General features: G+C 50.3%; 5 protein-coding genes across 5 annotated transcripts; 3 read left to right on the top strand and 2 right to left on the bottom strand.

Annotated features, from left to right (window-relative positions):
- Positions 1 to 59: 59 nt before the first annotated feature.
- On the top strand, positions 60 to 5279 carry PtA15_3A327 (uncharacterized protein; the record flags this gene model as incomplete). The annotated part of the gene is made up of 23 exons (XM_053167284.1): positions 60 to 342; positions 424 to 540; positions 698 to 910; positions 978 to 1100; positions 1176 to 1364; positions 1489 to 1563; positions 1629 to 1796; positions 1869 to 2072; positions 2149 to 2229; positions 2302 to 2496; positions 2573 to 2653; positions 2727 to 2921; positions 2998 to 3078; positions 3152 to 3367; positions 3486 to 3605; positions 3707 to 3916; positions 4015 to 4194; positions 4293 to 4433; positions 4604 to 4684; positions 4767 to 4802; positions 5000 to 5014; positions 5090 to 5161; positions 5236 to 5279. 23 exons carry the CDS (start codon positions 60 to 62, stop codon positions 5277 to 5279), a joined length of 3120 nt encoding a protein of 1039 aa, XP_053018516.1.
- Positions 5280 to 9597: 4318 nt separating this feature from the next.
- On the bottom strand, positions 9598 to 10287 carry PtA15_3A326 (uncharacterized protein; the record flags this gene model as incomplete). The annotated part of the gene is made up of 2 exons (XM_053167283.1): positions 9598 to 9802; positions 10004 to 10287. 2 exons carry the CDS (start codon positions 10285 to 10287, stop codon positions 9598 to 9600), a joined length of 489 nt encoding a protein of 162 aa, XP_053018515.1.
- Positions 10288 to 10919: 632 nt separating this feature from the next.
- On the bottom strand, positions 10920 to 14562 carry PtA15_3A325 (uncharacterized protein; the record flags this gene model as incomplete). The annotated part of the gene is made up of 5 exons (XM_053167282.1): positions 10920 to 11363; positions 11493 to 11781; positions 11881 to 12806; positions 12883 to 13456; positions 13604 to 14562. The coding sequence occupies 5 exons, from the start codon at positions 14560 to 14562 to the stop codon at positions 10920 to 10922; spliced, it is 3192 nt and encodes a 1063-aa protein (XP_053018514.1).
- A 463-nt stretch (positions 14563 to 15025) lies between these two features.
- On the top strand, positions 15026 to 15642 carry PtA15_3A324 (uncharacterized protein; the record flags this gene model as incomplete). Its single annotated transcript, XM_053167281.1, has 3 exons — positions 15026 to 15155; positions 15228 to 15480; positions 15543 to 15642. The coding sequence occupies 3 exons, from the start codon at positions 15026 to 15028 to the stop codon at positions 15640 to 15642; spliced, it is 483 nt and encodes a 160-aa protein (XP_053018513.1).
- A 686-nt stretch (positions 15643 to 16328) lies between these two features.
- Positions 16329 to 17381, top strand: PtA15_3A323 (uncharacterized protein; the record flags this gene model as incomplete). The annotated part of the gene is made up of 4 exons (XM_053167280.1): positions 16329 to 16491; positions 16566 to 16694; positions 16782 to 16838; positions 16960 to 17381. The coding sequence occupies 4 exons, from the start codon at positions 16329 to 16331 to the stop codon at positions 17379 to 17381; spliced, it is 771 nt and encodes a 256-aa protein (XP_053018512.1).
- Between the last annotated feature and the right edge of the window lie 6661 nt (positions 17382 to 24042).

Below are 24042 nucleotides of genomic sequence, written 5' to 3'. Positions count from 1 at the left end.
AATCCCAACATAACACTTCAATACATTCCTTACCGAATAAAATCCAATTCACGTCTGAGATGCGCTCACCAGCCTCTGGGCGAGCCAGTGTTTCTCACCTCGCCCAGTTCATCATCGTAGCATGTCTTTGTACCTCGTTGCTCAATGCTAGCCCACTGCCAGTGGGAACACCCCTATCAACACCATCCAGCCATGGCTCCCAGCCTCAATCCTTGTCCCAGTTCTCCAAAAGGATGGAACTCGCCGCTGCCCACGGAACCGAAGCGGCCAGCATAGTAACCCACAATTCGGCCGAGACCGCCAATACGGCCAAGAGTCATTCCAATACTCCAAACTTGAAAGGTAAGCACCCATCCCACAGCTTGATCTCCCCTCGGAAGAAACATGAGGAAGCCGCGCTAATGCTTTATATTCTTTCTCCAGTTCTCCATGCGTCCAGTAGCGGCGTTGACTCTGCCGAGGATAGCCAAGCAGTCGACAGCACGACCGCTGGTCTATCCAAGATCGGCACTGCACCCGAACAGTCGCAGCCCCCAACAAGTAGTAAGAAATTTCCCCTGCTCAGTTTTCTCGCGCCTGACCATAGTATCCCTCTCTGATTTTGTTTTGTTATGGTCGCATTGTAGAGTGTTTTTCGCCACCGCTAACGAGGCGCGTGTAAGCAGCATCTTGCTAAAGAATCCTATCTGTAAAACAGAAGAGGCACTGGCATCGGACACCAAAGACGTGGATGTAGGCCCAGAAGCGGCTGCAGCAGATAACGGTCTGACCACCACAGCTGAGCCACACAAACCAGCTGAAGCCGATAAGATTGCAAACGAGAAACCCGCTGGGCAAGTCGTCGAGGCCCCAGTTACTGCACCAGAATCGAGTCTTCTCACCACCCCGGACCAGAATGCCGCCAAGCCTGGTACGTTTAGTTGAAGAGCCCCGGCATCGTTCATGACCTGACCTGACTCTTGCACTGCCACACTCAGCCGAAGGCGAGAAGATTGCCAGCGAGAAACCCGCTGGGGAAGTCGTCGAGGCCCCGACTACTGTCAACTCCGAACCTGAATCGAGTCCTCCTACCACCTCAGACCAGAATGCTGTCAAGCCTGGTACGTTTAGTTAAAGAGCTCCGACATCGTTCATGATCTGACCACACCTTTTCACTTGCGGTAAATTTGTTGCAGCCACAGACGACACATCATCCCGCACCCCGACAACTACCGCCGATCCCAAAGGAGCAGCCACCCCCGCCTCCGCCGATGCTACTACTTCAGCAGCCCTCCAAGCTTCTAGTAGCGGCAATGATGGCAAAACAGTTGACGGGACCGCGGGTGTCTCCAATGTGGATGCGACCCTTCATCCGGACTTGATCCGTAAGAAATGCCTCCTACTCAGTCCACTTCAGCCTCACCAAATCGCTATGCCTGACTTCGATATGCAAAACAGAAAAGGAAATCTACCACGACGCAATCACTGACTTCCCTGAAACCCCAACAGGTACAGAAAAGAGCGGCTCTCAAGACGGTCCGGGTGAAGACCCGACGGGCCTTGCCTATTATCCTGTCGACTTTTGTACGTCTAGTTCATGAGTTCCCATCGGTCATGATCTGACGAAATCCTTTCGCTGCCAAACTCAGTTAGACTAGGGAGGATTGCAAACACCAATCCAGCCGGAAGATCAGGAGTCGCTAGGCCATTGAAGTACTCCGCTTCCACAGGTACCGCATCAGAGAAGAGCGGCTCTCAAGACGGTTTGGACCTGTTCGAAGACCTGATGAGCCTTGACCACGATCCTGCCCAACTTCGTACGTCGACTCTCGAGCTGATGAGTTCCTATCGTTCATGATCTGACGAAGCCCTTTCGCTACCGAACTCAGCCAGAGAAGTTATGGAGTACCTAGAGTTAGTCTTACCCGGGTTCAAATCGGCCGCAAGATCAAAACTCGCTGGACAACCGAAGAACTCCGCATCCGCTCCTTCAGGGTCTGATCAGCTACGTGCCGACGCGGCAGCTACTACCTTCGACAATGCCCATGATTTGGCTCCTAATGTGGCCCCGGAAGCCTCCCATGTCAAAACTGGTGGGTGATGGTTTACTGGGCAGAACTTGTTTCTCTGCCAGTCCAACTGACATCCCTCTTGTTATCACACCAACAGGTACCGCATCAGAGAAGAGCGGCTCTCAAGACGGTTTGGTCGACGACCCGATCAGCCTGGACCATGATTCTGTCAAAATTCGTACGTCGACTCTCGAGCTGATGGGTTCCCATCGTTCATGATCTGACAAAGCCCTTTCGCTACCGAACTCAGTTAGAGGAGTTAAGAATTACCTAGATGCAGTCTTAGAGTTAGTCTCACCCCGGTCCAAGTGGGCCGGAAGATCAAACCTCGCTAGACAACCGGAGGACTCCGCCTCCGCTGGTCCCGACGCGGCGGCTACTACCTTTGACAATGTCCATGGTTTGGCTCCTGATGTGGTCCCGGAAGCCTCCCATGTCGAAACGAGTGGGTAATGGTTTACAGGGCAGAACTTCTTTCTCTGCCAGTCCAACTGACATCCCTCTTGTTATCACACCAACAGGTACCGCATCAGAGAAGAGCGGCTCTCAAGACGGTTTGGTCGACGACACGATGAGTCTGGACCATGATTCTGCCCAATTTCGTACGTCGACTCTCACAGCTGATGAGTTCCCATCGTTCATGATCTGACGAAGCCCTTTCGCTACCGAACTCAGGCAGAGACGTTAAGAATTACGTAGATCTCGTCTTAAAGTCAGTCTCACCCCGGTCCAAGTGGGCCGGAAGATCAAACCTCGCTAGACAACCGGAGGACTCCGCCTCCGCTGGTCCCGACGCGGCGGCTACTACCTTTGACAATGTCCATGGTTTGGCTCCTGATGTGGCCCCGGAAGCCTCCCATGTCGAAACTAGTGGGTCATGGTTTACAGGGCAGAACTTCTTTCTCTGCCAGTCCAACTGACATCCCTCTTGCTATCACACCAACAGGTATCGCATCAGAGAAGAGCGGCTCTCAAGACGGTTTGGTCGACGACCCGATGAGCCTGGACCATGATTCTGTCAAATTTCGTACGTCGACTCTCAGAGCTGATGAGTTCCCATCGTTCATGATCTGACGAAGCCCTTTCGCTACCGAACTCAGTTAGAGGAGTTAAGAATTACGTAGATTTAGTCTTAGAGTCAGTCTCACCCCAGTCCAAGTGGGCCGGAAGACCGAAACTCGCTGGACAACCGGAGGACTCAGCCTCCGCTGGTTCAGTGTCTGATCAGCCACGTTCCAACGCGGCGGCTACTACCTTTGACAATGTCCATGATTTGGCTCCTGATGTGGCCCCGGAAGCCTCCCATGTCGAAACTGGTGGGTGATGGTTTGCTGGCCAGAACTTGTCTCTCTGCCAATCCAACTGACATCACCTCTTGTTATCAATAATCATCACCTCAACCTCCCCCCCCCCCCCCCCCCCCGCCGTAAATAGATTCCTTAAAGTTGGAACAAGATGCTTCCTCTGAAACAAAGAAGAGAAAAATTAAACTCAATCCCATCCCAGAAACAAGAGAGTTCAAACCGGACTCGGCTATTGAAAGGGACTGGGACAGTATGTGATGTTTTGCCCGCTAAAACTCCTCTCTCTCCCCGTCCAACTGACATCGCCTCTTTTGATCATGACACGAACCCTCACGCCACTGTAACTACAAGCCTTCCAGTCAGAAGGCGAAAACAAACAGGCCGTCTTAAAGGCATCAGGAGCTCCTCCTCCTCGAGGGATCCTAAAAAAGAATGGCCTCTCCCATGTTGTAGCCACCCCAACCAAAGCGGCAGAACCTATGACCACCACACCGGCTACTCAAGCGGCCTCGGATGCTTCCCGCGTCAACGCCGACCCGGTTACTGAAGTAAACCCAGCAAGTGCGTGATGTTTTGCCCGCCAGAATTCCTTTCTCACTCAATCCAACTGACATTGTCTCTTTTGATAATGGCGCAAACCTCCTTGCCACCATAACTAGACACATTAGAATCATCAGGATCTCCTCCTCCTCCAGGGATCCACAACCAAGATGGCACCTCCCATGTTGTAGCCCTCCCAAGCGAAGCGGCAGAGCCTATCACAGCCACGCCAGCTACTCAAGCGGCCTCGGATGCTTCCCGCGTCAACCCTGACCCAGTTACTGAAGTAAACTCAGCAAGTGCGTGATGGTTTGCCCGCCAGAGCTCCATTCTCACTCAATTCAACTGCCATCGCCTCTTTTGATGATGACACAAACCTCCCCACCACCTTAACCAGACACCTTAGATTCGGCAGGATCTCCTCCTCATCCAGGGATCCAGAACCAACCTCCAAAGGAAGCCGACAAGAATCTTGATCCCATAGTCACCGTAAAATCTGTCAACCCCGACCCGGCTACAGGCAAATTTCCCGCTTCCAGTGCGTGATTGTTTGCCCGCCAGAACTTCTTCCTCTTCTAGTCCAACTGACATTACCTCTTTTGGTCATGTCACGAACCTCCCCGCCACCGTAACTCGCCACCTCAGATTCGGCAGGATCTCCTACTCCTCCAGAGATCCACAACCAAGATGACACCTCCCATGTTGTAGCCACCCCAAAGGAAGCGCCAAAACCTATCACTACCACACCGGCTGCTCAAGAGGCCTCGGACGCTTCCCGTTTCAAACCTGGTGCGTGATTTTTTTCCCTGCAGAATCAGTTTCTCTCCGAGTCAAACTGACCTTATGATAAACTCCCTGACACCCTAACTAGATTCGGCAGGAACTCCTTCAATGTTCAAGAAGATCAGTAAGTCAAAATATTCTCCGCTTTGATAGGCTACCCGTAGGCACTGTTAACCTTTGTTGCTCTCCAATCAGAAACATTTTTTTCAGGGAGCAGTCAGTCATACTTTCCTCTTGCCATCTGAGCCTCTCAACTCATGATTCTATTTGGTGCAATTGGTTACTAACCCAAAATTAACTTTGTTTCTTCCAAATCCTCAGATCTCAAAAAGTACCGTGAGTGACTGGTTTTACGCGCACTGTTACCTTGTGATGTGCCGCTAATAACGCGCTTGTTTTATCCGCGAGCAGTCACTAAAGCCTGGTGGACGAAATTCTGGAGGAAAATCACGGGTTTCCGCAGATCACGTTCAGCTACCAAAGGTGAGACAATAGATTTTGATGTCCCTGCTCACTATCAATTTAACTGACATTTTTTGGTACATCGAACGCTGAAGTCCGCCCAGAAGTTGGCCCAGAAGCAGTCAAACCTGCAGCATGATTCACAGCCATAGTCTAAGCTGCCCACGTTTTTGAAACATAAGTTAGGACTGGCAAACCAGGCGCAGTTCCCACGGCGGCTGAGGAAGGACTTTCATCAACTCATATTCCATTCCTTTACAATCCAACTTTTTCTTTCCAACAATCATTAACACAATCTAAACAAAACAGATGTACATCTGTTCATTCATTTGGTTTCTTCGTTGCTCCTCAACAACCATCCACTCATTCTGATTAATTAAATATGTTATTTCTCAGAAACACGAGTCTCCAGAAACTCGTCCTGACACTGGGCTGCCTGTTCTTTGTCATGTGAAGCGAGTTACAAAGCTCGGCATCAGCCCCGCTTGCCACTCTACGCCTCCCGGCGGTGCTCGCAGGCTTGACTACGCTCGGCTACACCGCCGTGCTGGTCGTGAAAAAGGAGGGCTAGCCGGCCGCCGAGTCGACCGTTCGGGTTGATCGGGTGTTTACACTCATTCAACGTGATTAATCCGGTTGGAGTCGCCCTGTCCCCCGGGAACAGGAAGCAAGACATAGAGGAAACAATTATGGTCCAGCACTGGTTCGCGGCATGGTTAAAGTTTCCTGCCGCCGATCGTGATATACAAACCTGATTGGCGGGAGGGTACCGGTCGATCAGGCTATACAACCCGGTCGACTTGAGGGTAACCTTAGGTCACTTTCCGGTCGATCAGGTTTAAACCCTCTCCTTGGTTGTACAACCTGGACTAGGAAGGCCTGCCGCCGCTCAGTGGTGTACCAGGATGATTTCCTCTATGCTATGCTGCTTGCTCGCTTGAAGGGGGGAGGGGGGGGGGGGTCCTCCAACCTCATTGAATATCGTTTCGTATGCATTTACCTATTGGACCGACCGAGGAAAGAGCCGCGTAAACTTGATTGATCACAAGATGAAACACTGGACTTCACTTCCATCTCTATGTTCAGTTTTCCCGGATCGAGTTGTCCAGGTGATTCAGCCACGCGGAGGCCGTCCCTGTCTGCCCCTGACACACACACCAGGTTATTCATCTGTGAAGGAATAATTATGTGCCGGTATGAAAGAGTTCCTTCGTGTTTACCGGACCGTTATGAAGGTTTTTTCCTTCCTCAAGCTCCCCGAACCTCGAATGATGGCTGTTCGCTGGATGGGTCCAGAAGAAACAGGCGAGAAGAGTGGGCAAATCGTGGAGCCAACTTCACGGCAGATTGTCTCGCAATGTGTATTGCCAAGGACTCGTCTTCGAAGACTGGCCTGAGATGTGCCCATCAGCGAGGAGTGGGCGGCACTTCATTTCACCCCCCCTCTGCGTAAATAGGATCGGTCGTTGTCCAATTGTTTCCCACCCCTAATCTTTTATCTATTGTCAGTTGCAAGGCCTCCCTAGGCCCTATTTATCACATCCAGACTCTAATTATACCAATACCTACATTCCTTACTGCCAGAACTGAAGCTAAGTCGCAACCGGCATGCGTCTGCCTGCCACTGCAACTCGGCGAGCGAGTGTTTCTCACTTCGCCCAGCTCATAACTGTAGCATGTATTTGTACCTCGTTGCTCAACGCTAGCCCACTACCATCGGGATCACAGCCATTGGCAATATCCAACCAAAGCTTCCAGTCTCAGTCCTTCTCCCAGTTCTCCAAAAGGATGGTGGAAGTCATCGATGCTGTAGAGGAAGGCAAAGCTGCTATCATAGTCCGCAATACGGCCGAGAACCTTCATTCGGTAAAGGGTCAGTCCACACCTTACATGATTTTCACTTCGCATTCTCCTGACTCCTAGCCTGAGCCTTCTTCTTGCAATCACTCCAACACTCCAACCTTGACATGTAAAGCTTAAAAGCACCCCTGCCACCTCTTTGCAGCTTGATCTCCACAATTACAGACAGTAAACTACATCAGACGCCATACTAATGCTTTATACACTCTGCAGAACTCGCGTCTACTCCCCACACTGAATTAGGCAGCGCTAGTGCAGCACTTGGACTTGAGGGCACCACTGGTTCACCTATGCTGTCCACCAATTCCGGCCCCCATCTAGATACTTTGAGGCCCCTGGACTCAAGTAGTAAGAAATGCTCCCTGATCACTTATTTGCGCAAATTATCCCTGTTTCACTTCAACCACATTGATTATGATTGTTCCAGAGAGCTTTTTTCCAGCATTGATGGTGTGTTTTGCTCAATACTTCCATCTGTAAATTAGAAGTGACTGCAGGAGACAACAGTCTGACCACCCAAGATAAGCACCTAAGAGGTAGCCAAATGCTTATCCACCAATCAACGGACACCGAGAACCACCTTGCCAGTGTTGGTATGTTTATTTGAAGAGCTCCCGTTGTTGATCATCTGACCAAACCCTTCAGCTTACTGGATTACACCCCCCCCCCCCCATTTCTTCTAATCCATGTGTGAAATTAAAAACAAGTGAGCAAGGAAAGACCTCCCCCCATTAAAGAAAACGACCCAAATGCGGAAGCAACCCAACCTCCAACTGAGGTTATAACTGCAAAGACATCAACTGACACAGCTGAAAATTCACATGAGGTTCCCCATGGCTCTACCACCCCTGAAACAGTCAAGCAAAATATCCAATCCAACTGTGAATTTCAGCTTCTCCACTAGTTAATCAAGTTGGAAATCCCAAGAGACTGAAGATCTGTTTATATTACTTCACAGACCATGATGGCAAGTTTAAGCCCAAAGCAATGTATAAAAGGATCAAGAGTGAGTCAATGTTTCCTCTGTTTTAATGGGATTCTTGAGCCAGAGTTAATCTTTGTTTCTTTCCACCCAGACAAATTTTTTGTCCCAAAGCCACTGACAGAACAACAAACCAAACATGAAAAACCACATATCCCTAAGTACCGTGAGTGACTGGTATCAACTCTACTGTTGCATTGTGATGTGCTCACTGCTTAAATTGCATTTTTTTTTATTCCACAATCAGTCAGGAAGGCCTGGAAGAAAGTCTACAAATTCTTCTCCCAATTCCTCAAAAAAGGCAAGTAACCATTGGCAACTCCCCAGGGTGAGCCAAATTTCTTCTTTTTTTCTTTGCCCCCAACCAACTTATCTGACATTTTTTTTCCAGAAAAAGACTCTCATTCAGCCTGATCTCAAAGCTACATTCAAAGCAGCCTGCATTCTTCAAAAAGAAATCAGGACTCCCATGACCAAATATATTGTCTAATTTTACACCTGTTAGTTTACTGCTTGTTTATATTGCCTCTTCCTTTCTAACAATCACTAGTACAGCCTTCAAGTCCAAAGAATGTTAATATATGCACATTGTTGTACTACTGGGGAATTATTGTGCCCAATGTTATCCAGACTATCTGAGTAGTTACCGTAGTGATGTCAGTTTCCATCTTTCCTTCTGGCTATGTTATTGCTATGAGTAATGTCCTGTTTCTTCCTACACCTGTTCTATCTTTTTTTAGACAGTTCCCAGGATTGGAAAAGTTTCAGAGTTGGTATCAGTACCCTCAATGAAGAGCTTATTTGCCAACCCTTCTACTAGCATCATGTCTGAGGGACTAGGATTTGGTTCTTACACATCTCAGCCATTGGACCAAAGGATGTGTTACCTCCAGTAGCCCATGTAGCTACAAGAGCATATTTTGCCATCACAACCACTGACATAATTGCAGGCAATTTACGCATCATGATTCCTTTGTAACCAACCATTCTAAATCAATTAGAAAATTTACTGTAATTGTATGACTCATGAGAAGTATCAGTAAAATTGAGTTACATTTACCAATGTGGACAGGGATAATGAAATGAGAATCATCCTGGAAAATGCTTTAGGGGGTTTCACAATAAAAAATCTTGCTTCCTTCTGCACCAAATTTGGTTACTTGCAGGTGATATAATTGCTTAAACTTTGGCGTGCAATTCAAGCAAGAAATCACCCCAAGCAACCTCATAGCAACACTTGTGAGCGCTCAAGATCCTTCCCAGGTATCCTTATTGTGAAGCACCCTTCCTATTATTTCATTGAAACAGTAAGGCCCATTTGGAGCCCATTTTTTCAGCAGAAAACTAATTAAAACTTGCGAAACCCCCAAGCAGAATTCCAGGAATAGATGCAAGGCAACACAGCTGATCTCTTATTTCAGGATAAACTTTTCTTTGCTTGAGCCTGTTCATCTAAGAAAACTTCTTGGAACCTCACAAGCCTGTAGTATTTGCCTTCAAGCTGAATGCTAGCAACCACTACAGTTTTTTGAAATTTACTAGTGATTGAATTCAACTGAAAAATTCTTGGTGTTGATTCATTGTTTCTTTTGTACCACAAAGATTGCCTGATCCATCAAACAGCGGGCAATCCGCTGTGGCTGCGGACTGCGTAGTCCTCCTGCACGTACTCTGAATACCACGTACGGAACTCCTTCCACCAAGCGTTGTTGGTGTAGTGGTTAGCATTGAAGCCTTCCATTGCAGATCCGTTGATAAGGCTCTTGCTTAGGTCCAGCTTTAGTCCGGGGTTCGAATCCCCGACAACGCAATCCTTTTGCCTATTTCCGCGTGAAAACTGAGCATGAAGAGAGGATGCAGACTTTGATTCTGCATGGCCTTTTTTGTACGAGTGGCATTTGTATCCAGGCTCCGCGCGCGAATCTACGGACGAGGATAGATGCCGGGGAGCTTCCCACAAGCCAAGCGGAGCATCGCCACTCAGCCGTCCCGGCGGGCCCCACGCTCTTCAGCTGACCCACTGGCCGAATGAGCTGGGCCAAGGGAGTGCGGCCACCGGAGAGCTGAGCGCGTCAGACGTGTTCGGGAACAACGGCGGTACATATATGTCGTCGCGAGACTGTCGATCGAGCGTGCTGGTTCTCCCGCCGGCTTCAGGCGATAGATGTCCGCCAGAAAGAGGCCGTGCATGTCCGTCGTCCAGCATCCGTTCTCGTCTGCCGGACGGATGATGGTTCGGCTGCCTCGGGGGATGGTAGGAGCGGCATACGACGACCAGGGCCACAAGCGCCAGAAGGGCAGCCATGAAGAGACCTGAGCCACGTGGGCCGTAGCTTGCGCTCCTCAATGTTGTGGAATTTATCCTCATGCACTCCTCCAGATTTTTGCAGGGAAATCCAGCTGTTTGGGGTCTAGATCACTTCTGGAAGGCCCGCAGATCTTGACGGGAAGTCATCCAGTATTTTGGCCATTCGCTGCCTTATGAACAGCGGCTGTTAATGGGGACAGAAAGCCGGGCTCTTTCCAGGCCGGCCGCCAATGGCCCCGAATGTGCGCTTCTCCGAAGGGCGACATGGAAACAAAAAACCTGGAAGAGGTTTACGACGGATGCGATGATCATCTTTGGTTGCGCACGTGATCTAAGGTGCCCCCCCCCCCCCCCCCCCCCCCCCCCACGTGGACTCACTATGGGAGTCCCTCTGTAAACACAAGAGAGAGGGGAGCATCGCATGCCGTCCCCGCTCCTCCCCAACGAGACCCCATGATCACGCCACATTTTTGGAAGCAAAGGGAGAGAAGGCCCAACCACGACCACGAAGAAAAGCAAACAATAAACGATGAATTGCAAACAAGCGACGAGCGACGGCCTGTCGCCGACACAAGCAAACAAGCGACGAGCGACGGCCTGTCGCCGACACAAGAAAGCACAAAAGATGATCACAACCGGTCGGCCCAGCGGTCGCCCGTGTTCCGGGCACCCATGCCGCTACTTTTGGCCGCCGAGGACGAAGAGCCCGGAGGCCCGCCGTTTGCAGTCGCAGATCCGGGTGCGGCGGGGGGTGGAGGAGCAGGCTCCGGAGGCTCGATGTCGACGGGCGGTCTACGCTCGTGAAGGCCATGGAGATGGTGGTGAGAAGCCGAAGACGATGGGTGGTGGTGGATGTACTGCTGATGATGATGGTCTTTCGGAGCTGTTGTCGCCGGCGAAGAAGACGAAGACGGGAAGGGGTGGATGAGGTGATGGTGGTGGGGGAGTTGTTTGGAGTGGTGCAGTTGCTCGCGCTCCCGCTGCTCCCGATCCCGCTGCTCATGATACTGCTGCTGCTTCTGTTGTTGGAGGTAACCTTGCTCCCACTGCTGATTGTGTTGTTGTTGCTCCCACTGTATTTGTTGCAGATGTTGCCGTTGCTGCTGCTGTTGCTGTTGCTGCTGCTGTTGCTGCTGCTGCTGTTGTTGCTGCTGTTGCTGCTGCTGTTGGTGCTGTTTTTGTTGCTGCTGCTGGCTCCACGCCTGCTTCCGATCGGCGGCAGCAGCGGGAGACCCATCGAACGGAGAAAGGTGGTTACCAGGCGGCGGGGGAGTGTTGTGCCAAGAAGACGCGGAGATGGGCGGGGGAGGCTCGGGCGGGGGGAGATGGTGGTTGAGTCTGTGGTGGTGGGAGGAGGAGAGCGAGGCGGGGATGGGGGGGAGGCGGTTGTTGGAGAACCGGGTGCCGACGCCGGGCGAATGGGCGGGGTAGGGCCCGGGTGGGGGGAGCGGGCCACGGGCGGACGAAGGCGACCGGAGCAGAGACCCGCTCCTGTGACGCTGCTGCTGCTGCTGCTGCTGCTGTTGTTGGGAGGAGGAGGAGGAGGCGGAGGATTGGGAGCCGGCGGGGTGGGCCGGGTATCCTAGCGACCCGTGCGGATGGCCCGGGCGCGGGGAGGTGGAATGGGTGGGGGTGGGGAAGTGGTGCAAGCTGGGCGGACGGGGCGATTGGGAGGAGGCGGAGGGGGGCGGCGGCAGCGGAGGCTGGACGATGGACGAGAGGGTCGAGATTGAGGGGCCCGATGTCGGCGGCTGCGGCGGCGGATAGTGTTCGGGGAAGTGTGGGCGATCAGGCCCGGGGAAGCCCCGCTCATACTTGATCTGATAGGACAGAGCGCTCCGGCCCGCGACAGACATCGGCTTGGAGGAGGAGGGGTCGGGCTCGGGAAGGCCGCGGGAGGAGATCCTGTTGGCGGGACCCCCACCTACGGAGGGCGAGCCGGGCGAACTGGGCGGGTCAGCAAAGCGTTCGTCGACGAGCATCCCATCGAACTGTCGCCCGGGAAGATGGTCAGTCGCAGCAGGAGGAGGATGCGCGGACGAAGAGTCAGAAGCGGTCAGTCGATGAGAAGGGGGCAGACTGGCGCTGCTCTGCTGTTGGGCGTGGCTCGCATGGCTCGACAGCCGGGATAGTGGGCGAGACAGAGGGCGGGGGAGGGGTGGGAAAGAAGGCTGAGATAGGGGCTGGGACAGCGGCCTGGGAAGCGTTGTTGATGACTGGTAGTAATCTCCTCGTGGAGGTGGCAGGAGTGCGCGGTCGACCGGGGGCAGCTTCAACGGCGGCTTGGTCGGCCCGGGCTCGGGGATCTCTTCCGTCGGCGTGGCCTCAGTCGAGTCGTTGCCAAACCAGGCGCTTGCATCCATGCTCGACATCGTCGCAGAGAGCTCGACCGGATCATCATTCAGCAGATTCTTGATCTGCATCGACGACCTGATCACCGGCGCTGCTTCGGGTATCTTGGGCTGTGAACTTCTGCCCGCCGGCGGTTCGTCTACCTCCATCAAGGATGGTGTGGCCTGTTTCCAGAATGATAAAACGATTAGGAAAAAAATAAGGCTTGCTCTGGGGGGTTTCATGAAGTAGATGACCAACCTCTAGGCCAGGCGTTTGGCGTGATACAGGCAGCCCGTTGATCTGTGCAGAAGACGCGTCACTTCCATTGGGGTGAGCGGAAGGCAAAGGTTCTGAAGAATAGGCAGAGCCAGAAGGAGGGTTAAGAGTATGTGAAGTTTGAGCGTCAGGCTTAGAGGGAGGAGCAAGATCGACTACACTGGACGAATGTGCGGAGGGTACCGGGCGACTATTGCTGGTGTCGATCGCGTGCACTTTCCGTTTCTTGTAGGCACGAGCGGGCCACTTGGGGGTTGGGTCCTCGGCAGACTTTGCTGGAAGAGATGTTGAGGCCACTGGATTGAGAAGATCGAGCGGTTTGGTGGGGGTGGGTTTGGGGGTGTTTGATCGATTGGATTCGGTCGATGGGTCGGCGAGCTCCAGACGAGCACGATGGTCGCCGGAGACGATCGACGTTCTCTCAGAGGGATCGACCATCGACGACTGGGCTGGGGAGGGTGCTGAGAAGGTTGGTGTGGGCAGGTCCCGATGGGTGGATGATGAGACTAGAATGCTGGCCGTGGCTGTTGAGGATAGGTCGGTTTCGTTGGCCTGGCTGGTTTGGATCGAGCGGGTATCGAAAGACATCCGACGCAGATCGGCATTCAGACAATCATCCGCACCATTGTTGGTGGTGAGATGATTGTTGATGGATGATGATGACTCTGTGGGGGCAGTAGCTGTTCTCGGTGTTGGTTCAGACTGATAGACGGATTCGTCATCAGGTTCATCTCCGGTGGGTGGGATGGCATCTGATGTGGATTTGGTGGGCTTGGGCTTGAGTGAGGAGGGGGTCAGAGGATCGGCTGTAGTCGGAGTTTTGCAGGGGACTCTCCGCGTTCGTTTGCCGCGCAGTTCGCGAGATTTACCTTCGAGGATCGGCTGAGGGGGCAGATGGAGGTTGCGATACTTGTTCTCTCGTTTGGTACGGTAGTAGTGGATGACACATTGGGCGCGGTTCTTGGTCTTGACCTGCGAGGCGATCCAGCCGAACTGTTTGGGCTGGGCGGTGTAGCTCTTCTCGAATGCTTCTTGTTCTTGGGCGGTCCAGATGGATGGTTCCTGATATCCGGATGGGGGTGGTTCGGAATCGGGTGGGTTGAGTTCGTAGAAGGCGATGGGGTCGGAGACGAGGGTGTCGCTGGTCTGATCTTCTGAGACCGAGAGCTGCAGACGGTGGCTGGGCAGGAGAGCCATATCCGGGACGGTTGCGGTAGTTTTCATGGCTCTGATATTCGGGTCCTTCTGGTCGGCGGTTCCGAGCTGAGCGAGAACGAGGTCGAACTGTGCGTCGGTGACGGCGTCGCCGAAGGAGCTCAGGTTGGCAGTCCGGCGGGTGGTCCGACCGGTGGCCGTCAATGAGCCAGTGATCCCAGCCGAGCCGGATGACAGTGCTCCGATGGGGGCGGGGTTGAGGACGTTCGCGGCTGATTCGCAGGCAGGTATCCCGGCGGCGATGTCGACGGTGGTGGTGACTGGGGTGAGTGTGGGCCGTTTCTTGCGGGTGAGCCGGAGTCGGAGGCGGTCGATTGCCTCGCAGTGTTCGATCCAGTCGAGATGGTAGGATCGGTAGACCGCCCTGAGGTTCTGCGCTAGGCCGTCCAAGTTCTCCTGATCGCCATGGGCCGTACTCTGGTGGTGGTCCTCCTGGGCTTGGGTCATCGTGGGGATTGTTAGGCTGGTTCGGAATATATTTCCATCAGTTTATGTTTAAGTAGGTGGTTCTTGGCTAGGCTGTCGGGATATTCCTCGGGGTGAGTGGTGGTGGAATGTGACAGGTCTGGTGACAGGCGCGAGTCAGCTGGATCAGTGACAGCCGCATACAACCCACTCCACCACTTCAGAAAAAAAGAAACTGGAACTACAAACAAACAAACAAACAAGCAAACAAACATGGTCAGCAACTCACGATTCCCTTAAGCTGAGAAAAGAAAACTCTGACTCCTGATCACCTCCTCGGCACAGCCCAAAGCCAGCAGGACCCGACTGACCCATTCAAGCCTGCCAGCAACAACAGGCCCACTCTCCAAACGACAGTTCTCATTGCCCGAGCATCACTCCCAACGCCTCCAAACCATCGAGCCAACAACCTCAGTAAGCACAACGGGCTAAGCAAAAAAAACTCATGCTGACAGACCATCATCATCAGGCAAACGAAATCCTCAACCAACTCAACCATGACCCTAATGCCTACAACCAACCATCAGCAACAACCAAACCAAAGCCGGACCGCAGAGTGAGTAGAGCGCGAGACAGTAAGTCTGAAAAACACATTCCGTCTTGCGCAGTTTTTAGATCAATATTGAAACATGATTTTTTTTTCTTAGGCGTTCAACCGTACTCAAAATCGCACGCAAAGAGGCTCAAGAAGAAGGCCAAGGAACAGGCGGTCGTCGGCGACCTGAGGCCGGTCATCGCCGCCCTAGACGAAGTCCTCACTACCACCCCCACTACTGCTCCTAGCAACCCTGTCGAGAAGAGTCTCCCAGCTCGCGCCCCGCAAGAGCCATCAACAGCCGCTACTCAACCCAAGCCCGCCTCAAAAAAAGCCTTGTCGCATAAACAGAAGGCGAAAGTCCTGTCAGTCCCCTCGCACAACCAACTCACACAGTCCGCTCTCTTGTTGACTTGGCATTTCGTAGACGCGAGGAGTCCATCCGGTTGCCCGCGATCCTGAGCCATCCCGAGTTCAAGAAAAATCCATTCGCAGCCATCCGCACCCACATCCAGAACTCATCATGATCCTCCCCTACTCCTGAACCCCCATCCTCCACCCTGTAATATCCGTCGCGTGAAAATCTCTTGGGGTTAAGGGAGCACAAACCCCCCCCCCCCCTTTTATTCTAACCATTGATGGTGTATAAAGCGGCGGTAGATACATTCGGGCGCCGCGCCTTAGGCCCATTCGGGGCTACGATGGGGCTGTGTACACAACATGGATAAAATGCCTCCCATGTTTTACGATTGCGAGACGTTATTGCCATGCGCCACTGTAGGGCCTGCTCTGTAACCCCTGCTTCCGCCAATATGCACGCCTGATGAGGTTCATGCATTATGGCCCACATAAAACACACGCACATCCGAGTCTCGACTGATTTTTTTCCTGATATTTCGGGGTCCGCTTGTAGCTCTCATACACGTCCAATCGTCAGTGATGCAAGATCTGATAATGGTCATGTTTTAGAAGCAATTAGGAGCTGGGTAGTGACGGAGGGAATCTGGCCTGTGTGCTCTTCTCCGGCCAAGCGCCCTTTCCTTCCATCCGGATTCTCGGACTTATTCGGTGGATCGATCGCGCACTGCCACGAGAGGCGTCCATAACCGAACCATTCCAACTTAAAAGGAGGCCGATAAACAACTGAAAGGCGCCCGGAGTGTATCCGTCTGACCAAGTGACGACACGGGTTTCGGTCATCATAGCTCGAGAAATGATTTCTAAAAGCTTGCCGGCATGGCTACTGGTGCTTCTCCATCTCGATTTGACTGCCGCCATGCGCATCATAGGGCTCTGGAACGAAGACGCTGCCCGCACACCGTACCAACTCTTGACGAACGAGCCCAACCAGCTCGCAGAGCCATCAAACACAAAATGTCAGTCGATGTTGCTTGGATTGCTGACATCCCGTTCAATCATCAACAAATCTTCACTTTCTTCCTGGGGTTAGATTCTCAAGTGCCAAAGTTTTTCAAGAGACTGGGGAGCTCCTTGAGAAACAAATCCACATCCACATCTGCTCAAAACATGGCCATCGCAGAGGATTCGGATAATCTGAAGCATTATTACAACCACATCTGTAAGTGGGATGCTGCTGTTAGGATGTTTTCATTTTCTAAAGAAACGGGTTTAAAGCGACATCACTCACGGCTGGAATGTTTCCTAGTTATTCGGGATCCCCAACATCCGCGCGGCAGCTGCACTCCTCAATGGCTAAGAGGTCGTAAGTTATCCCTGCCAAAACCCTCATGCGCTGGTCATCTTTCCTCTTGAGCACGAGAACAGGATGCCAACTCACAATCTTGCCCGTCTGCCATTGACTCGCCGTGCATCCTCGGTCACAGACGAGTTCGACGAGCGCCTCGATAGCACTTTCCGCCATAAGTACATCTCTGGAGACCACCTACTCCGCAATCTGTTGGAGAAATTCCGCTTGAATGAAACCGAAGCTCCCCAGAAGCTGAGCTATGACACGAGGCGCCTGATCCACCAGGCCCTATACACTCTGCTCCAGATGCAGCCCAACAAAGACCCCGAAACGGCCGTTCGGATCGCCCATTACTTCCAAGTGTTTTGTCAGATCAGTGGTGTCCGCCGCCAAGAAAGAACCAAGCTTAACCACCTCATCCTGGCATGTCTTAAAAAACATATCGAGCCACTGGTCACAAGCAGACGGTTGAATCGACACGGTCGGTACTTATACCGTTGGATGGAGCGGATTTTGCCTACGAATCCTTCCTCAGGCAAACCTTTACTTAAAGAATGACTTCTTTTATTAGCCCTGTTTTCACATCGGAGACTTTAACATTCATTCTACGGCACTTACCTTGAAGTTTTTTTTATAAAATTTCTAACTTATTCAGAATCGTCCAAATCAGCCGGCTCTACATAGATTTTAAGTTTGTTCCGTCAAATTCCATGCATAAACACCAGGAAAAATAAACTGTCACTAGACTACAGGTGACATCAGCCTAAGTCCAATGAGCTACCCACCAGCTGCACAGCTGGCTGCATGGACATCCCCCTGTAGGAAACAAAGGGGCCATTGTAGCCTGGCTGTGGTAGCACCAGAGCAGGAACAAAGTGACAGTCATTGTTTCTTGATGTCACCTGATGTTTGGTGACAATTTATTTTTCCTGGTGAAACCTGTAACAATTATTCCCAATATGAACAGGCCGGCTATCATGTTGACCAAAGACACATTGATCTAGGAACTGAACATGATATACAAGCCGTATTGACGGTCACTCTCATCAATACTCTTCAGAGACTTGATCCCAATTTAGTGAAACTGCACAGCGGGTGCTAAATTGGATCATGCAAAGAATGAGAGGTAAAAAAAGATAACAGGACAACTCCTGCAGAGTTGGTTTGAAAAGATGCCCGGCAAAATCATATTAGGATGGTTCACGTAGGGCCAAAATCAGCAAGACCAAAATAAAGTTTATCCCACGGTCTCAGCCAATTTGGCTGGGAAGGCTTGCTGATTTATAACATCAGCAGGGTTAAAAAATTGGGTAGGAGAATTTTCCAAAGTACCTTTTGCAAGGCTTAAACTTTGGAATGCCAATGTTTTGTCAAAATACATGGCAACTGGGGAATTATTGAGATTTACAAGGCTTCTCCTACAAGGTATGCCTTGAAAACCAAAGCCTTGTAATTAATGCCGGGGAATATTCCCCGTCAGGACAAACATTGTACAGTTTCACAGTGGTGTATTTACAATCTTTGCAACACATCAGAGTAATAAAACATGTCTCCGTGTTTTAATTGAAAATTACAATGGATCCTTAAAACACGGCTCACCATTGTATTTGAAGAACATAGCCAAAATGCATGTTCAACTTGTGGGCAAGAATTTTTCCCTGATTCCAAGTCACTTTTGCACACTTCAGAGTCTCCCTCTTTTTGCTCATCTCTGGCCCACCCTAACACCCAGCTCAAGACTTCCTCCCTTTAAAAATGTCCACTGCAGAATCCCAAATAGACAGTGACTACAATCTTCACAATGTCAAAACCCAAGAATCAGATAGCTCTGAAGCTTTGGACAATGTCGAAGCCCAACAATCAGATAGCTCTGAAGCTTCGGAGGCGGCGCCAGTCCGCACTCAGAAGTCTTGTGGCAAACCCAAACCTGTGGAAGTTTTCAAGAAAAATAATAAAGAGGAAACTGATGAAGATGCCGCAGCAAAGCCACAGAAGAAATTTTTCCTGCCAACAGGGAACAAGGTCACTTTCATTGACCATGGTTGCACATTAGACTCAGAAGGCTATCCCCTCCTCCCAAATGGAAACACTGTATTTGTCAAGCCCGCCGGAGTCAACATCACCAACTGGGGTGAAGTAGGGTTTACCAAGACCGTTGGGACTGAGTACCATTCAAATGGGCTCTGGAAGCAGAGAAGACTCAACTGCCTTGGTGTTCTCTGTTGTGACCTCCCTCAGTGTCTGTGGGCGGGTTTGCCTCCAACTTGAAAAGTATCCATGGATGAATATTTCAAAAAGTCAGCACCTTTTTTGGTTCATACTTTGTCTGTTTTTTTGCTGATTTTGCTCTTTCTGTCATTTGGATCAGGCACCCTAATTGCCGAGGTCGAGCGAGGAAGTGCCCAGGAAATGTGAGACATGTTACTTGCAAGAACACCATTGCGCGGTTTGATCAAAACACCAAAACCAAGAGGGCAATATTTCGCCACTTTGGCACCCACAAGCATCCATGGCCCAAGGCAAAAAAGCCTGAAAAGATTTCAAAGAAAAAATTGAAGGCTGAGATTGCAATAAACCCAAAGGAAGGGGCTTTCTCGCTGAAAGTAAGTTTTTCTTTTGACTTCAGATTGTCTGTTCAATTCTGATACCTTTTTTGACTTCAGATTGGAAAGCCTGATGCGCTGAAGGATGACAGTGTACTGAAAATTCATTTGTCCTTGGCAAATGCGGATTGGCTTTGCTATCATCGCAGGCTTATTCTTGCCGAGCTAGGAATTCTACCCGGGAAAAAAGGAGGCATGCTTGATGATGAATTCCTGTTGGACATGTTCAAATGGAAAAAGTTTGTCTTTATTGCTTTCATCTTTTCAAAGCCCAGCTGATTTTTTTTGTTTGCTTTTTTACAGAGCTGGACTGCGAGTCATATCAGCTTTTTTTATGGATGATTCGGAGCATTTCACATTCCAAACGCAATGGATGGCTGATAGGATTGTAGCACGCGACATCAATCACAATTTTTACAGTCAGGGCCTTGTTTCCGACGCGACTTATTGGTTCTTTCTCAATGGGTACCTGCTCTCGACCTCTATGTACTGTGAAGAAATAGCTTGATGGGTTCCTGTCCAGCTCACTTGGATTTGTGGCCTCTCACAGCAGTGGGCAGATACGTTCTCCAAATGGATAAGTCTGAGGGTAACGTAACCTTTACAGTTACGTTATCTGCTAGTTAAAGATATCTAATTTGGATTTACGATATCTCCTGCAGAAAATAGGCTCCATTTTATCTAGTTACGTTCCCTGGTTATTTTGAACAAAACCAGTTAGGTTACATTTTTTCCCAGATTTGGGTAACTTTGGTGTAACTTTCTGGTTAAGGCCCTGATTTGTGGTTGTTTTTATCAATATGAGCGAGATGTTTGCTCAAGTTGACACTAAACAACCACATAAACTCAGTATGCTGCCAGGAAGCCAGATTAAAAGATGTTCAGAGTGAGGCTTGAACCCACAGCTTCAAACATCACTAACCTCATAGAGGCAAGCCTTAACCACACTTCCCGCAAGCGGGTGAAGAAATCCGGATTTTGTCGCGCTGACAAAAACCAAATTTTGCCCCGAGTTTGAGCCCCGGCGCTGTTGTCACCTGCCGTGGATTTTGTCACCTGCCATTCTCAGTGGCAGGTGCAAGAGGAAAGAATGACTCCCTCAATGGCCGGTGCTAACCGGTCATCAAGGGGACATGCACACCTCCCTTGATGGCCCGTCTGTACCGGCCATCAAGAGGAACACACTAAACTCTCTTGTTGGCCGGTCAGTACTGGCCAGCAAGAGTAAAGTACTGTTTTCACTCTCAATGGCCGCTACTGACCGGCCATCAAAATGTGATACACACACCCCTTGGTGGCCTGTCAGTACACCGGTCATTGAGAGGAAAACACTAGCCTCTCAATGGCCCGTACTGGTCGGCCATCAAGAGCAAAGCTCTTTTGTTGATGTGTATACACATCACCCTCGATGGCCCGTCAGTACCGGCCATTGAGAGGAACAAAATACACTCTTGATGGCCTGAAATGATTGGCCATCAAGAGGACATGTACACCTGGTACATTGAACCAACTGCTCATCAAAAGCAAAGCACTGGACTCTCGATGGCCAGTCAGCGCAGGCCATCAAGAGTGTAGTATATTCCTGTCAATGGCCGGTACTGACGGACCATCAAGCGGGGTATGTATGTCCTCTCAATGGCCAATCATTTCAGGCCATCAAGAGTGTATTTTGTTCCTCTTGATGGCCGGTACTGACGGGCCATCAAGGGTGATGTGTATACACATCAACAAAAGAGCTTTGCTCTTGATGGCCGACCAGTACGGGCCATCAAGAGGTTAGTTTTTTCCTCTCAATGACCGGTGTACTGACAGGCCACCAAGGGGTGTGTGTATCACATTTTGATGGCCGGTCAGTAGCGGCCATCAAGAGTACTGACCGGCCAATGAGAGAGTGTTGTGTGTTCCTCTTGATGGCCGGTACAGACGGGCCATCAAGGGGGGTGTGTATGTCCCCTTGATGACCGGTTAGCACCGGCCATCGAGGGAGTCGTGCTTTCCTCTTGCACCTGCCACTGAGAATGGCAGGTGACAACAGCGCCGGGGCTCGAACTTGGGGCAAAATTTGGTTTTTGTCAGCGCGACAAAATCCGGATTTTGTCACCCGTTTGTGGGCAGTGCCAATAAGCTAAAGACATGATACCAACTTACTCTTTTTTTCAATAATCCCAACCCCTTTACAAATAGTCCCATATCAAAAAAGTTACGTTACCAAAAACCCAAAAAATCAGGTTGAAAAAAAAGTTACTTTACTATACTTTACTGCACAAATTTTGTACGTTACCAAAATGGACAATTTGGATAACTAAAAAGATGTTACGTTATCCAATTTCACTGCCGTAATGTAAAGTAATGTATCTGCCCACCGCTGCCTCTCAGAAAACTACTACAAATTTCACTTCGCCACATTGTTCCGCCAGTTCCTGAAGCCAGAAATCAGCAAAGAAGAGTGTGATACGCTTGTGTGCAACATTGTTGACTTCTCAGCCCAGAGAGAGGGCTTTGTTGCGGCATATTGGGAAGTCTTTGGGATCTGCGACAAAAAGCTTGTTTTAGGGAAGCTCCAAGGATGTCATGAGCATTACTGCGCTCAAGTGACTTGGGTCAAAAAGAATAGACATATTGTTATGGCAGACAAAGAGGTATGGACATGCAGCTCTTGATCTGATGAGATCACCTTTTGATGATGCTTGTTTTGTTTGGTTAACCTTGGCACCGTTGCAGAACACCTTCCAGAAGATGTGCATTTTGTTGATCAAGGAACCGGAGGAGGGCGATAAAAGTCATGAAGACAAGATGGATGAATTACGTCGGTGGTTTCCCAAATCAAGGAAGTGGTTTGATTGGTGGACCATGGCCGATGTGGAGGCCATGCTCTTTCCAACCCATTGGGCTCGAGTTGAGGATGGTACCAAAGGCAAAGGGTGGCCCACTTTAACAACAAATGCGCAGGAAAGCCTCCACAGACTTTACTACACGTTTAGGTTTGTGTTCAATTGCGCCAAAACAATAGATAATTTTTGTTGATTTTATGCCTCTTAATTTTCAGTGAAGGGAAAAATTCACTCCGATTAGGCCTTGTTTGGCTGTACTTGTTTGTCAAAGTCTTGGAAGAAGACTTCAATGCTGTCATGCGCGGGGTCTCAATTGAGTACAGAGCGGCTCACAAGGAGCAGATTGATATCTCTCAGTCTTTGAGCTGGGAGAAAAAAAGGAAGAAAGCCCCAAATCCTGCTGCTCCAAGTAATAACAAGAAGACCCGCCACGAATACAAAAATGATGGGCGCCCGCCGGACACCACAGATACCTTGCTCCCTGAACTTGCTGACAAGAAGAAAACTGGAAGGCCTCCAGGAGCACGTAATGCAGATGGTGGCGCGCTGACCACCTATCCATCGTACCGTGCCTCCAAGAATGAGAAAAAGGCGAACCGCTGTTGGATGGCTGCGGCACTTGAGACTATGTATGCTCTGTACAATCCCATTTGGCTTTGTGGATCTAGTGGCCAAGGGACATTTTTATTCACAACGCTGGTGACACATTTCACCACTCGCGCCACCTACCAGTTGAAGCAAGACGGCTCGGTCCGCGGAATGCTTGCAATTGCACAACAGAATATCTTCCAGCATGCTCACAACTTGCATCCTGCAAGCTTCAAGGCAGGCAAGTTTTGCTCAGCAGAATTTTTCATTGAGATTTGCCTTGATCCAAAGACAAACCCCAATCGATTGCGCCAAGGCTTGTTTGATGTTGAAGAAAGGTGAACTCTTACCTGTCCAGCTCACCCAGAGGCACCGCGGGAAGATGTCCACTCTAGATTTGTAATAAATATCCAAAAAGAGATGCTTGAGGCCAACACTATTTTGTACTCCAACACTGCGGAGCTCTTGAGGAAATGGATGTCCAATGGTTTGATTGGAATCTCAGGCCTCCACTGTCGGGACTGTGCAGCAAAAGCAAAGGAGCCCAAGAAATGCAAGCAAACCGGAGCTTCCGGAATCTTCTTGGCTTCAAAGAAAGAAGACTCCATCACTGACGGCATGCTCCGCGAGCGGTAAACCATTTCTTTCCCTAAGAATCAAGCTCCGCTCCACCTCTATTTCATGCTAGATGTTGCGTCGATTTTGGATTCAGCCAAACAAGCAATGTTTATGTCCACAACCAATTGGCCTTTTGCATTTACTGTAAAAGGCGAAACATACACACTTTTTGCTTGAGGATATTGGAATGGTGTGCATTACTGGTCCAAGGTATTGATGAACGTCTCCGGGGTGGCAGGGATTTGGTATCACAACAACATGGAAAATGATGGACTCGCCTGGATGGTCAGCTCGGACTTCAGCTCTATTGGCGGGGCCCATCCCAACACCAGCTGGCTTATGTATTCCCGAAGCTGGACAGCCTCAGAGAAGGCATATGTTGATAAGAAGGTTGTGCAAATCAAGAAAGACTTCCCAACTGCACGTCCTCATCAAATTTCGTTTTCAAATCTTGGTGACTTGCTCGACTCAGGAAGGAAGTTCTTGGAATCCACAGGTGAAAACATGAATGATGGTAAGCATTGATTTGGTTCTTCATGGATTATTTGACTTGATTACCAATGATTTGGTGTTTAAAGT

Source organism: Puccinia triticina, chromosome 3A, assembly GCF_026914185.1.
Source record: "Puccinia triticina chromosome 3A, complete sequence".
NCBI classification, from domain to species: domain Eukaryota; kingdom Fungi; phylum Basidiomycota; class Pucciniomycetes; order Pucciniales; family Pucciniaceae; genus Puccinia; species Puccinia triticina.
Note: the sequence above shows the minus strand (reverse complement) of the source record. Positions and strands in the feature narration are given on the sequence as shown.